At 39.6% G+C, this 15,117-nt stretch overlaps 1 protein-coding gene across 5 annotated transcripts in view; it reads right to left on the reverse strand.

Annotated features, from left to right (window-relative positions):
• Positions 1-7,087: 7,087 nt before the first annotated feature.
• The window catches only part of PIWIL2 (piwi like RNA-mediated gene silencing 2), a 75,766-nt gene continuing 67,736 nt past the window's right edge, over positions 7,088-15,117 (reverse strand). For all 5 annotated transcript variants that reach the window (XM_047857586.1, XM_047857585.1, XM_047857582.1 and 2 more), the window contains 3 exons: positions 11,195-11,448; positions 10,514-10,621; positions 7,088-8,965 (listed from right to left, as the gene is read on the reverse strand). In XM_047857586.1, coding sequence (XP_047713542.1) covers positions 8,809-8,965; positions 10,514-10,621; positions 11,195-11,448 — 519 coding nt within the window. In that variant the 3' untranslated portion in view covers positions 7,088-8,808. The remainder of the gene's footprint in view (positions 8,966-10,513; positions 10,622-11,194; positions 11,449-15,117) is intronic.

Raw genomic sequence — 15,117 nt, forward strand, 5'->3', positions numbered from 1 at the left:
CATTTGAAGTGAGTGATTCTTCCACCTTTTCCCCCTTCTCCTCTGAAGAAGAAATGCAGATGTAGACTTCTTACAAAATCTTGCAATTTTGGCCACTCACAAACTTCCTTTGTACTTCTCAGTGATTTCCTACTTCCACCATAATCATCTCCTTCCTCTTACTGCCTTTCTTTTCAACATTTTTCTGCACGGGGGCCATTGTATACCCTTGCACGGATGTTGACTACAGTACAGTATTAATAAACTCTTGTCATATCCTATATTTAATATAACTGGCAATAAGGCAGCAGAGGAAAGGGTCTATATCTGCAGGCAGCCTGACCTAGAATGAAACCAAGCATTCTTAAGCTTACTCTTGTATGGAAAAGCAAAGGACTGTCCATAGGTGCTCTGAAGTGACAAAGATACACTAGTGCCAGTTGTGGGCACCTTCCAATGTTCTGAAAACTCACTGATTTCTGCCAAACACTGCGGCCTGAGACAGCATCAGAGCATGGAAGACAATCACCCACAATTCCACAGCAAGAGACAGAGAAGAACCATTGGCTCAGTTGTGATCATGTGACATTTGGCATCACATACTGCTCATATTGCAAGACATTACTTTTTATCAAGTTAAAATTTATTAGAAATGTTTGCTCATCTTGCAGAACACTCACAGAATTACCTGCAATCTAAGGTTTCACTGTACATGCAATGTACTGATATTTTATATTTTACTTCAATTTCAAGTTTATTTAGAGAGAGCGAGAGTGTGTGTGCACATGTGTGTGTGCAAGCAGAGGAGGGGCAGAGAGAGAGGGAGAGAGAGAGAATCCCAAGCAGGCTCCACACTGTCAGCAAAGAGCCAGACTCAGGGCTTGAACCCATGAACCCTGAGACCATGACCTGAGCTGAAATCAAGAGTTAGACATTTAACCAACTGAGCCACCCAGGTGCCCCTGCTTCAATTTTTTTTTTAAAGTGATAACAAGCCCACTAAATTGATTTCAGGACCCAATATTGGGTTATGATGCATAGAATTAAAATATTTTATATGGTTCAGGCCTGGCTGGCTCAGTCTGTAGAACATGCAACTTCTTAATCTCAGGGTTGTGAGTTTAAGCCTCACATTGGGTATGGAGCCTATTTTAAAAAAACAAAAAAACCCACCACATTTTATGGTTTATGGTACTTGCATTTCCCCCTTATTTCAGTTTTATTTCTAACTTAATTTGACCTTAAACTGTCTGGATTATCAAAGATTTCTGCATCTCCTAACATAACATCTTGCATGTAAGAAATTCTCAGCATTTGATGGATGAATGAATAGGCCAGCTCACTAAAAGTTTGAAGTTGGATGATATTTAAGGGAACTAAGCACAAAAACCTGACATTTTCTTGACTATTTCCTTTTTGACAAGGTACCACAGCTACCAGCCAAAAGATATGCAGATTACCCATAGCTGAAGCCAATGAAACAGCCTTGGGGAAGAAGCCAGAGAAATAAAACCCCAGCTATGAGCGTGTATAAAATGGGATGGGGACTCAGAAAACAAAAATTCGCTCTGTGGTTTCTGTTGACAAGGTAGGCAACTTGATCAGCAGGGTGGGCCAAAGATCCCCTTTCTACTCCTCAGCTCTCAGAACAGTTGAAAGAGACTGGAGAGAGAAACCAATGACCAGGTAAGATAGTTTCAAGGGGAAAAATGAGTTTTCCATGTTAATTTAAAAAAAAAATTTTTTTTTAAATGTTTATTTACTTTTGAGGGAAGGAGAGAGAGAGGAGGGGGGAAAGAGAGAGGGAGAGAACGAGTGGCGGTGGGGCAGAGGCAGATGGAGACACAGAAATCAAAGCAGGTTGCAGGCTCTGAGCTGTCAGCACAGAGTCCCACGCGGGACTTCAACTCACAGGGCTCCAACTCACGGGGCGTGAGATCGTGACCTGAGCTGAAGCTGGACATTCAACCGACTGAGCCACTCAGGCGTTCCAAGTTTTTCATGTTTTTGCATGTTTTAATGAATTTAAGAGGATCAGAGGAAATGTAAGTTTCTGGTTTACCCAAAATCATGTCAGAGCACCAGCACTCCACACTCTGTCAGCCAAAAGAGCTAGAATCCTTTCAGCCTCAGTCATTTCTGTTCTCATCTAATGCTTTCAGCAGACAAAAAAAAAAAAAAAAAAAAAAAAAAAAAGCCAAATAGTAAAAATAACACTTGATTAAGTAACAACTATAGGAATTTTCCCATTTCATCTAAGATAACTTAGTTTGTTGGCATACAATTGTTCATAGTATTCCCTTATAATCTTTTTTATTTCTGTCAGGTCAGTAATCCCCTATCTTTTATTCCTGATTTTAGTAATTTGAGTCTTTTCTTTCTTTGCCAAACTAGCTAGAGGTTTGCCCACTTTTTAAATATTTTCAAAATTGATTTTGTTGATTTTCTCTCGTTTTTCTATTCTTTCATTAATTTCTGCTCTAATCTTTATTAGAAAATATCATTGTTTTTGCCCTGTCCCTTGCATGAATGTTTAGCTGGGAAAAGAATTCTAAGTTGATGCTGCATTTTTATTATTCCTTTTGTGTTAAGCATCTATTGTTGAATGATGACAGTCTGCTGCTAGTTTGATGAACTTCATAAGCAATGTCTTTCACCTCTTAACTGTTGCTAAGATTCTGTCTTTAGGGTTCTATAGTTTCACTACAGTACATCTAGAAGTGAATGTGCTTTTCTTTATCCTCAGTTTCTCCCAGTAGAGGATTGATATTTGTCTTGAATTCTGGAAAATCCTACCTTTTCATATTGTGTCACTCATTCTCTAAGCTGCAAGAGCTCCTATCAAACATCAACTTTCTCATTTTCTTTTTTTCCTCCTCCGGTCACTTTTCTTGCATAGTTCCCATTTATACCTCTTTGGGCTGCAATTCAATTGACTTTGCACTTGTTTCTGCAGGGCTCAGCGTCTCTCACCAGTCTGAGCCAATCTTCGTGGTAATTTTTCAGCTTGTGATCCTTCCACATGCTCCTAATATAAATTCAGCCTGCACATACCTACATGTGGCCCAAGCTTTGAGATCTCTCACGAATGCCTTTTTACCCCGGAGTTCCTTGCTGCTGATGGTTGGCAGGGACCCTTGACTCCTCTTCTAGATTCCAGCTCTCTTCATCCAAGAGATTTCAGTCCTGGGATCCTGTACCTCATACGGTGTGAGACCGTATCTTCTATCCTTAACTGGAACAAGAATCCTGGGGGATCCTGCTCCTGCATTTTTGTCTGTATCCCTGGGAGCTGTGTTGGAATCAGCTATTACCCTTCTGGCTTCCCTTTCTTTCTTGTACCTTGATATTTTCTTTCCTTTTTCCTTTCCCATTCCCCATTCCATTTCCCCCCAAATTCAGCTACCTAACCGAAGGAAAAAATCTTTTTTTCTATTTTGGCCAACATTTGTCAGTATGGTCAGTTCAGTCTGCCATGTTGCCAGAGGTCTCCCTAGTTTACTCACATAAAAAAAATGTTTTATTTTTTAGACCAATTTAAGGTTCACACAAACTGAGTGGAAAGTAAGATTTCCCATGTACACACAGCTTCCCCCACTACCAATATCCCCTACCAGAATGACCCATGTGTCACAACTGATGAACCTACAATGACACATCATAATCACCCAAAGTCCATAATTTATATCAGGGTTGATGCTTAATGTTTCACATTCTACAGGTTTGGATGAATATATAATGACATCTATCCATCATTACAATATCATACAGAAATGTCCTTGCCCTAAAAACCTTCTGTGCTCTGCCTGTTCATCCCTCTCTCTCCGCAACCCTGATCTTTTCACTGTCTCCATGGTTTTTCCCTTCACCAGAATATTTGGAATCACACAGCACATACCTTTTCAGATTGGCTTTTCAGTTAGTAATAAACATTTAGGTTTCTTCCATGTCTTTTTGTGGCATGATTTTTTTTTCCTGCTGAATAATATTCCATTATCTGGACATACCACATTTTATTTATCCTTTCACCCACTGAAGGACATCTTGGTTGCTTCCAAGTTTGGGCAGTTAATGAATAGAGCTGCGATAAAAATCTGCATGCAGGTTTTTGTGTGGACATAAGTTTTCAACACATTTGAGCAAATAGCAAATACCAAGGAGTGTGACTGACTGCCAGAGAATATGGTAAGAGTAGGTTTAGTTTTTGAGGAGTCTGGCTAAAGGGTTATCAATTTTGTCTTTTCAGAGAAAGATCCTGAATTCATTGATTTTTTTTTTCTTAGTTTCTATTTCATTTATTTTTGCTCTAATCTTTATTATTTCCTTCCTTCTACTGGTTTTCGGTTTTGTTTTCTAGTCCTTTAGGTGTGAAGTTTGGTTGTTAATTTGAATTTTTGTTTCTTGAGGTTGGCCTATATTGCTATAATCTTCTCTCTTAGAACACCTTTTGCTGCATCCCAAAGATTTTGTGTTGCTGTGTTTTCATTTGTCTCTCCCTGCATTTTTTAATTTTCTCATTGATTTCTTCTTTGACCAATTCATTGTTTAGTAGCATATTATTTACCTCCATGTATTTGTCTTTTCCAGATTTTTTTCTTGTGGTTGATTGCTAATTTCAGACCATGGTCAGAAAAGATGCACGGCAGGACTTCATCTTCTCGAATTTGTTAAGACTTGTTTTGTGGCCTACCATGTAATCTGTTCTGGATAATGTTCCAAGTGCACTTGAAAAGAGTGTGTTATTCTGTTGGAATGTTCTGAATATAGCTGTTAGGTCCACCTGGTCCAATGTGTCATTCAAAGCCACCGTTCCCTTCTTGATTTTCTGTTTGAGTGATCTATCCATTGATCTAAGTGGGGTATTAAAGTCCCCTGCTACCATTATATTACTATCAATTACTTTCTTTATGTTTGTTATTAGTTCCTTTATGTATTTGGGTGCTCCCACCTTGGGTGTATATTTACAATTTTTATATCTTCATGATGGATTGTTCCCTTTATGATCATATAGTGTCCATTTATTTTTTAGTTTTTTTAACATTTATTTATTTTTGATAGAAAAGAGACAGAGAATGAGCAGGGAGGGGCAGAGAAAGAGGGAGACACAGAATCCGAAGCAGGCTCCAGGCTGTGAGCGGTCAGCACAGAGCCTCACATGGGGCTTGAACCCACGAAACCCTGAGATCATAACCTGAGCTGAAGTTAGTTGCTCAACCGACTGAGCCACCCAAGCGCCCCATATCGTGTCCATTTTTGCTTAAAAAATTTTTTTAACTGGAACAAAGCACACATAACCTTTGCTACTTTAACCATTTTATTATTTTAAGTAATCTCTACCCCCAGTGCGGAGCTCGAACTCACAAGATCAAGAGCATGCTCCACCAACTGAGTCAACCAGGCAGCCCCTTGACTTTTATTAGTCTTTCTTTTAAAGTCTATTTTGTTTGATGACAAGTAGTGTTATGCCAGCTTTCTTTTCACTTCCATTTGCATGATAAATGCTTCTCCATCTCTTCACTTTCAGCCTGCAGGTGTCTTTAGGTCTGAAGTTAAGTCTCTTCTAGGCAGCGTATACATGGATCTTGCTTTTTTATACATTCAGTCAGCGTTACCTCTTTTGGAATGTATGTAAAAAAACTGCCAAACTGTCTTCCTAAGTGGTTGTACCATTTTGCATTCCTACCAGCAATGAACAGAAATTTCAATTGTTCCATATCCTTGTCAACATTTGATTTTGTCAGTGTTCTAGATTTTGGCCATTCTACTGGGTGTGTATCTTGTTTTAATTTGTAATTCTGTACTGACATGTGATGCTCAGCATCTTTTCATATACTTATTTGCCAAGTGTATATCTTTTTTTTTTTTTTAAGTTTTTATTGTTTATTTTTGAGAGAGAGAGACAAAGTGTGAGTGGGGGAGGGGCAGAGAGGGAGACACAGAATCGGAAGAAGGCTCCAGACTCTGAGTTGTCAGCACAGAGCCTGACGACGGGCTCGAACCCATGAACTGTGAGATCATGACCCGAGCCGAATTCAGATTCTAAACCAACTGGGCCACCTAGGCGCCCCTACCAAGTATATATCTTTAATGAGAAGTCTGGTCATGTCTTTTGCCCAATTTTTAATCTGGCTGTTTGTTTTCTTCCTATTAAGAGTTCTTTGTATATTTTGGATAAGTCTTTTACCAATATTTTTGGCAAATACTTTCTCCTAGTCTATGGGTCATTTTCTCATTCTCTTGATTTTCCTCATTTTTTAAAGAAACAAAATAAATCCAGACAGGAAAACTAAGAAACTCAGATAAAGCTAGGTATGGAGCCACAAAGTGAAAGTAGGGTCTTCTCCAATAATCTCAAATCACTGAGAAATTTCAGGCATAAATTTTGTTTTCAATGTAGAAAGACAGTCATTTGAAAAACTTCTTCCTTTCACATCATTCAACAAAATGTTGCCCAATGAAAAGGGCCCTATAACATTGTACAGAAATTAGGTTCTGTCTAGGGGTGGCTAGATGGTTCAGTCTGTAGAGCATGTGACTCTTGATCTGGGGTCATGAGTTCAAGTCCCATGTTGGGCAAAGAGCCTACTTTTTAAAAAATTGGTTCTCTTGAGAATGAGTTCAAGAAGCACTGCACCATTTCAGAATGGAGTTTCTAAATAAACTGAAAGAGACATAGTAGTGAAGCAAGCAACCAGGGTGCTTTGGGAAGGTATTTTTAAGGGGGTAAAGACACACTGTAAAGTATATGGAAAGAAGGGCAAGCATTAGAATAAGGGGAGAGAAGAGGCCACTCTTGGAGCTTTCACATAGGCTGATAGAAACTGTCTGATGGGAAAACAGATTTGAAAAACAACACATACACACACACCCCTCAATTGTCCCAGAAGTAAGACTATTAGTCTTATTTTCCAAGAAATCTTACTACCAGATCACAGTGAAATTACCTAATATTACTGAAGCTGCACCTTGCTTGCTGAGTAATAAATCAGTAATTCTAACAAATGCTATACAGCTCTACAAAGGAAAAGAACTATATCAATATATCAACAGCACTATTTCAAACACAACTACATGTTTATACAAATTTGTTTTTATTTATTTTCCACCCACAGCCCAATCATTGCACATTAAGACTGAAAAAAAAGGCAAGAGAACAGGAATAAAAAGTGAAGAAATTTTGTATTATATTCAAGCATTTGTCTTTTCTGATTATATAAGAGAAAATGAGTATTAGGAAATCCAACTTCAAAAGAGAAATTCAAAATGCTTCCACAGAGAATCAGAAAGCTGATCTGTTGAGATGGAGACCAGTGGTCCATATTTGTTTGATTCAGTGGGTTTTAAATTCCAGGCTTTAGCCTTGCCCTATGTCCCACACTCTAAATGAAACTAGGAGTGAACTTCAGGACTAGCAACACTCATTCAAAGTTCCTCAACCTCTGTGGGGCACTGCAACAAACTGAAAACTTGCTTGCTTTTATTCTTCTAAGGAGTTTTAAGCTAAAGTTTCTCTTCTCAGACACTATTATATAAAATGGGAGTTTCTGCTTTGTCCCCTCCCTGCCATCACACCCAAAAATAAATAAATAAATACAAATTTGAAATGGGTAAATAAAATTGGCGTTTAAAACCAGTTAAAGCAAGTTAAAACTGAATTAACCCTGAAGGGGTCAGAGGATTTTAAAACGGAAAAATAAACACAAAAAAACCCCACAGGCATATTGACAATTTTCTAAGCTGAAATGTCTGGACTCTGGCAGGAGTGTCATGTTTTCCAAAGCTGACTTTTGGAAACCTTAAGCTGGATTCAGAAAAATTCCTAACAATATGAGCCAACAGCCAGGAATAGGTTATTGAGCAAGGGAAATGAGTGATTCCATTTACAAACACATCAACGAAGAGAAGGCCACACATCCAGGAAAAAGGTTTAAGAAAGACTCACTCCATCATGAATCTTCCTAGCTGCTGAATTTCACCGTGTTCTGATTCTTAATTTAAAAGCTGAAACTTTATTAAAGATCAATAACAAAGAGCCAATGTGTGTGTGTGGGGGGGGGGGGGTGGGCAGGGGAGGTGGTGTAGGAAGAAATCAACATGGTACACTGTAAAGCAACTAAAATATACAGAAAAAAACTTCATCTGGCCTTTCTCAGGAGGCCAAGGAATGGCTAAATGCCCCTTTCAAAGCTTCAAAGCCAACTCAAGGCACAGGTGTCATAAACTCAATTCCCAGACAAGATTAGGTCAGTAGGACTTGACTATGCCGCCAGCTGGTTTTATTATGTGCCTTTCACACTTACCAGCAATCACAATATCTAGAAAAACTTTGCCTCACAGGTGTTTTTACTACCTTTCTCAGTTGCCCAAATAAAGTAACTCTCTACTTCAAGAAACTTGGAATGACTTCATTCATTATCACCTCTGGCACAGAAATAGGAAGTGCTTAGTAAGCATAATTTACAAGGTGTAAATGCTGTTTCTGCAGGTTTCCACAGCTCATGTTGGCTATGGGGGCTTTTAGAGGTTCCCTTGTATTCACCCCCTCCATATATACAGGACCTGTACTGCCACCACTTGCTCTACAAAGGCAACAAGGAAATTTCCAGCTGATATTTAGAAATGGAACTTACTTCTTGGTGATATCAGGTATAAAAGAGAAAAAAAAGAAAAAAGAAATCTTATTCTACCAGGTTAGTAAAAAAAAACCACACACACACACAACAACCCACCACCAACACAAAAACCCCCTGGGTCCCTCTTGATCCTGCCTGAGTTGCAGCTGAGTTCAGAAGTCTAATCTCCCTAAGCACCCATATCCTGGTTGCCCAGTCACAGGAAGAACAGGTTTTCGCACAGCTGGATGGCTGGTTCATGATGCAAGATCTGTCCTGACAGAAAAGCTAGCTTGTGGGCATACTTGCAGGGAGCTGGGACTCTGATGGTGCCAGGCCAGTTCCAGTACATGTGGCACAGCTTGAAAGTCAACCTGTAGGCCAAGAAGAAAATAGGATCCAAATCACTCTCCACCTTTAATTTTGGGACATGATTAGGTACTAATGGGTGTATGACACACAGCATGCTTTCCAGAAAACTGGGGAACTAAGAAATACATGATGCAACTTTTGGGAATCATTACTTTTAAGTGGAATTATTTCATTTCATTTCTATTTGTAAGTAAGAGGACATGGGTAAATTCCCTCACTTTAGGTACCCTCATTTTTAGACTGAAACAAGGAAAACAACAGAATTTTTTTTTTTTTTTTTTTTTTGCCTCAAGAATAGGCTGAAGAATGCGTTAAGTACCCCAGCAAAGTACTGAAATAATCTGAGCCCGATGACATTGGGTCTCAAAACTGGCTGTGTGTTGTAATTATCCAGAGTAGTTTCTTTTCTTAAAAGAATTATTTTTTAAAAAAATGTTTGGGGCACTTGGGTGGCTCAGTTGGTTGAGCTTCTGACTTTGATTCATGGGTTTGAGCCCCGTGTCAGGCTCTGCTCTGACAGTGCAAGCCTGCTTGGGATGCTCTCTCTCTCCTCTCTCTGCCTCTCCCCAGCTCATACTTTCTCAAAAATAAATAAATAAGGGGCACCTGGATGGCTCAGTCAGTGGAGCATCTGACTTCAGCTCAGGCCATGATCTCACAACTCATGGGTTTGAGCTCCACATTGGGCTCTGTGCTGACAGCTCAGAGCCCACAGCCTGCTTTGGATTCTGTGTCTCCCTCTCTCTCTCTTCCTCCCCCCGCCCCTACACTCTGTCTCTCTCTCTCTTAAAAATAAATAAACATTAAAAAATTGAAAAATTGTTTTAAGTAAAATAAACAAAATTTTAAAAATGTTTATCTATTTTGAGAGAGAGAGAAAGAATGTGTCAAGCACACGCAAGTGAGCAGAGGAGGGCCAAAGAGAGAGAATCCCAAGCAGCCTCCCTGCTGTCAGCACAGAGTGGATGTGGGGCTTGATTTCATGAACTATGAGATCGTGACCTAAGCAGAAATCAAAATTCAGACTCTTAACCAGCTGAGCCACCCAAGCACCCCCAGAGCAGTTCTTTTTTTTTTTTTTAATTTTTTTTAACGTTTATTTATTTTTGAGACAGAGAGAGACAGAGCATGAATGTGAGAGGGTCAGAGAGAGGGAGACACAGAATCTGAAACAGGCTCCAGGCTCTGAGCTGTCAGCACAGAGCCCGACGCGGGGCTCGAACTCACGGACCGTGAGATCATGACCTGAGCCGAAGTCGGCCGCTTAACCGACTGAGCCACCCAGGCGCCCTCAGAGCAGTTCTTAAAATATGAATGCCTAAGAATGCTTGGGGTAAAGCCTGGGCATCAGCTTTACCAATGTTTTGTTTTAAGCTCTTCAAGTAATTTTAAAGTGCACAGGAATTACTAATCACTCTTCAAAAAAAATACCATTATGAAAGACATGAAAAAAATTAAAGGGTAAATATTCCAGTCAGGTGGCAGTGACCACATCTTAGCTAGTTGGCCACGATTAATTATGAGAAAGAGTAAGTTATTGGTCAGCTCACCTCTGCATGTGATCAGGACTCAGGTTTGCAGTGTTGAGAACACAGACATAATGGGTAGGAATGCCACAACCCTGCCGTACGTGATGGGCAAGAAGGTAGAAGTCCACCCTAGGAAGGAAAAAGTACAAAGGAATGATATGGTCAGATTTGGCCAAAGAGAGCTGAAAAAGATCTTGGTGATCATTTTGCCTCCTTCACCTAAGGCTCAGAGAGGTCAAATGACTGGATCAAGGATACACACAGACCAAACCATATTACAGCTCAAGAATCTGGACTCAACAGTATATGGTATTAGAGGGGTAACTGATTGGCTCAGTTAATAGTGTGTGACTCTTCATCTCAGAGTTGTAAGTTTGAGTCCCACGTTGAGTATAAAATTACTTAAAATTGTTTAAAAAAAAAAAAAAAAGGGAATGGTAGCAGAAACTACCAAATCTGTGTGCAGGAAGTTAAAAGTATACATAATCTTAGGAAAAGAATGTGCGTTCAATATTTTATACTTAAGAGGTAAAAGATTTATTGTTGGTTTGTTCTTCAGTTGTTTTGAAAATACTTTATGACCATAAAATCTCTGAGGATTCCATTCCACATCTCTCTAGTCAACCTCCCCATTCCAATACCCAAGGAACAAATAACCCCTCCAACCTATTCTTGCTGAAATATAATGTTTTCCCCACTTACCACTCACAGCTTGTTATGGTATGATCTACCACAGTCCCAGGGGAGGGAGTCACAAAGTGCTCAGTAGCAGCCAGGTACAAATTGGTACTGATTTTCTTCTGAACTACAAATACTACCATCTTGGGCTGATAATTCTCAAAAGCTTCAAAACACTTCTGTAGCTGAGGAATCTCATAGTTGGCAACTGTCTTTAGTTGGCCATCAGACACTCCGTCACGGTATACCACAATCTTCTCTGGGAGACAGTGGTTCACCTGAAACGACACCCTCCTGAGGTGAACTATGGAGTCTGGGGTTGATGACCGCAGGCAGTATGAAGCTCACTCAGCACACAGCTTGGCAATCTGGCAGTAGGTCCCTCTGACAGCTGGGCCCAAAGCCACCATGTCAGAAGGGAAGGGAGGAAAAGCTTCTAGTCATTTCTAGACTTCCTCAGGGTAGTAAAACAGACCTGGTACAGCAAAAGTGTTATAAACTATGAAAGTAAAATAAGCCAGTGATGAGTCACATACATAAGGCCCATACTCAAAAAATATGAACAAAGTTGAAAGAAATGGTAGGAAAATTATGGGATGAATCAACCTTCCTTTGACTTGTATTTCATATGAATTACCATTTAGGCAAAGAACAAGGTAAGTGTTAGAGAAATTCTAACATAGGACTGCACAACCCACAGATCCATCTTCTTCACATTTTTATGTACAAGCAACATCTAAAGTTGCTAACAAGTGAAAGGATCCCTTACAAAATATTATCCTACAATCAGGTATAATGTGAAACATTTTTACTAAATAATTAAAATTAGCATACAGTTATGGTAAATTATCCATGGATCCAAATCAAATTTGGATGCTGGATTCAATCAGTATGAAGAATAATGCTTTTCCCATTTAGAGTATATAATTGTGTTCTAGCTGTGTTTGATTTCAATAGTTCAAGAGAATAAGCTGTTCTTTGGGGGCGGGGGAGGGAGAGGGAGAGAGAGAGAGAGAGAGAGAGAGAGAGAGAGAGAGAGAGAATATGAATGCTCATGTACACAGGCAGGGGAAGTGCAGAGGGAGAGGGGGAGAGAGAATCTTAAGTAGGCTCCACACCCAACCCTGAGCCTGACACATGATTCTATTTCACAACCATGAAATCATGATCTGAGCTGAAATCAAGAGTCAGATGCTTAACCGATTGAACCACCTAGGTGCCCCTAAGCTGTTCTAACTTTAAACTAGAAGTTCCCTGAAAAGTGCTTTAGTTTAGTCCACAGTCCGTAAGTGGTAGTTTGATTCTAATCAAGTCGTATAGGTTATTCACAATTCCCCTCAGAAACCTAAATTATTACTGAATTAAATATATATACACTATACATTCTTTATACATTTATTCTTTTTAAGTTTCAATTCAAAGAATCCTATTTTTTAAAAATGTTCTATTTATTTTTGAGAGACAGAGAGAGAGAGAGAGGAAGAAAGAGTGTTGAGTGGGAGAGGGGCAAAGAAAGAGGGGGACAAAGGATCCAAAGTGGACTCTGTGTTGACAGCAGAAAGCCTGACCTAGGGCTCAAACTCACAAACCATGAGATCATGACCGAGCCAAAGTTGGATGCTTAACCTACTGAAACACCCAGGTGCCCCAAGCATCCTTTATTTTTAAAAAAATGGTTATTTGGGGCACCTGGGTGGCTCAGTTGTTAAGTGTCCAACTTTGGTTCAGGTCATGATCTCACAGCTAGTGGGTTCCAGCCCCGTGTCAGGCTCTGTGCTGACAGCTTCAGATTTTGTGTCTCCATCTCCCTCTGGCCCTCCCCTGCTCACACTCTGTCTCTCTCAAAAATAAATAAACATTAAACAAAAATTTTTTAAATGTTTATTTTTGAGAGAGAGAAAAAGTGGGGAAGAGTCAGAAAAAGGGAGAAAGAGTATCCCAAAAATCTGCGCTTACAGTGCAGAGCTGGACACAGGGCTTGATCTCACAACCATAAGATCATGACCTGAACTGAAATCAAGAGTCAGACACTTAATTGACTGAGCCACCCAGGTGCCCCCAAAGAACCCTTTTTAAAAAAATGTTTATTATGTATTTTGAGAGAAAGAAAGAGAGAGAGAAAGAGCGTGCACATGCAAGTGGCAAAGGGGCAGAGAGAAGGAGAGAAAGAATTCCAAGCAGGCTCTAGGCTGTCAGCACGGAGCCCAATGCAGGGCTCGATCCCATGAACCGTGAGATCATGACCTGAGCTGAAATCAAGAGTCAGAACCTCAAACGACTTGAGCCAACTAGACGCCCCTCAAAGAATCCTTTTTAAAAATAATCCCCTAGAATCTTGCTGAAGTTAAAGCTCAGAATTTCTAATATTTTTATAAATGTGCCTTTTTTTGAGACACCTCAAGTATTACATTTACAAATGTGTAATTCACCTCACAGTCCCAACTGTAATTATTGCTCTTGTTTGTATGACTTTTCTGTTTTTGTGTTGTCTTTGGCTGTCCAGAATCTATTCTATCATTTTTGGTAAGAACGCTTAGTTTCCTTCTCCCCCCAACAGGATAAGTCTGCTGGGACTATTAATTGAGGTGCCTTCCCCTAATCCAGGATATCTCAACACTCATGATCTATGGAGCTAGATTATTCTGTTTTGGGGGGCTGACAATGTTTAGAAGTATTCCTGACCTCTACCCACTAGATGCCAGTAGCAATCGCCCCCCACTAAAAATGCCTCTAGACATTGCCCACTGGGAGGACATAACTGCCACCAGCTGAGGACCACTGCACTAATCAAAGGACATAAAGATGACCCAAGTTATGCCAACATAATGCGCCTGCTTGCTTTGAATCTTGAGCAGATAATGAAAATCACTTGGAGTATGGTCCCTCTGTGGTGGTGTCTCTTTAGGTCCCTGCGTCTGGAACTCCAGGAGCTACCCTGACTCCTGTCCATTTCCCAGTTTGATGTTAAGCCTTCTCACCAATCATCTGAGACTCTCCATGATTTTACCAATTAATTCTCACTTTGCTAAAGCTAACACATTTCTATGACTTCTCAAAGACCCCTTACTGATACACTATGTTAAAAGGTAGATACCAGGGGTACTTAGATCAGGAGGAAACCATCATTTCAGAGAAGGAAACAGAGTAGCAGTCCAATGGATCTGGGGTCAGGAGACCTGGGACTGAGTATGATTCTGCTGTTCCTTGGCTATGATCTCAGAACAGTTTCCTCAGTTGAAAAATGGAGATAAACCACCACCTTATCTTCTTGTCAGAGTTGTTAAGGGGGATAAAGTAAAAAATATACACAGTTGACTCTTGAACAACATGAGCTTGAACTGTGTGGGTCCACTTATATGTGAATTTTTTCAATATAGTACATTACTGTAAATGCATTTTCTCTTCTGTATGATTTTCTTAATATTTTTTTCTCTTATTTTATTGTAAGAATGCAGCATATAATGCCTTTAGCATATAAAATATGTGTTTCATCTACTGTTTATGTTATTGGTAAGGCTTCTGGTCAACAGCAGGCTATTAGTAGTTACTTTTTTGAGAAGTCTAAAGGTATACAGTTTTTTGACTGCATGGGGGGTAAGTACTCCTAGCCCTTGCATTGTTCAACAGCCAACTGCATATATTTTTAAAAGTTGTTCAGAATGCACTAGATTAAGGAAATACAGATATTCCAAAGCATCGAGAAGTAACATAACGAGATAAATGGAGTGAAAAATAGAATCAAATTCATCTGAAGTATTCACTGACATCACCTCTTTCTTTAAAATTTGCTAAGCAACCACTCAGTGTGAGATACTATACTTGGCCTTATAATATAAGCTGCCAGTAGAAGTGAAAGATGATTCCTGTTATCAAGGAGCTTAAAAATCTAGTAATAGTCAACAATGGTAACTCTTCTAGGTCATCTAATCCATACTCTTTTATTTCAT

The sequence above is a fragment of the Prionailurus viverrinus genome, chromosome B1 (assembly GCF_022837055.1).
Source record: "Prionailurus viverrinus isolate Anna chromosome B1, UM_Priviv_1.0, whole genome shotgun sequence".
NCBI classification, from domain to species: domain Eukaryota; kingdom Metazoa; phylum Chordata; class Mammalia; order Carnivora; family Felidae; genus Prionailurus; species Prionailurus viverrinus.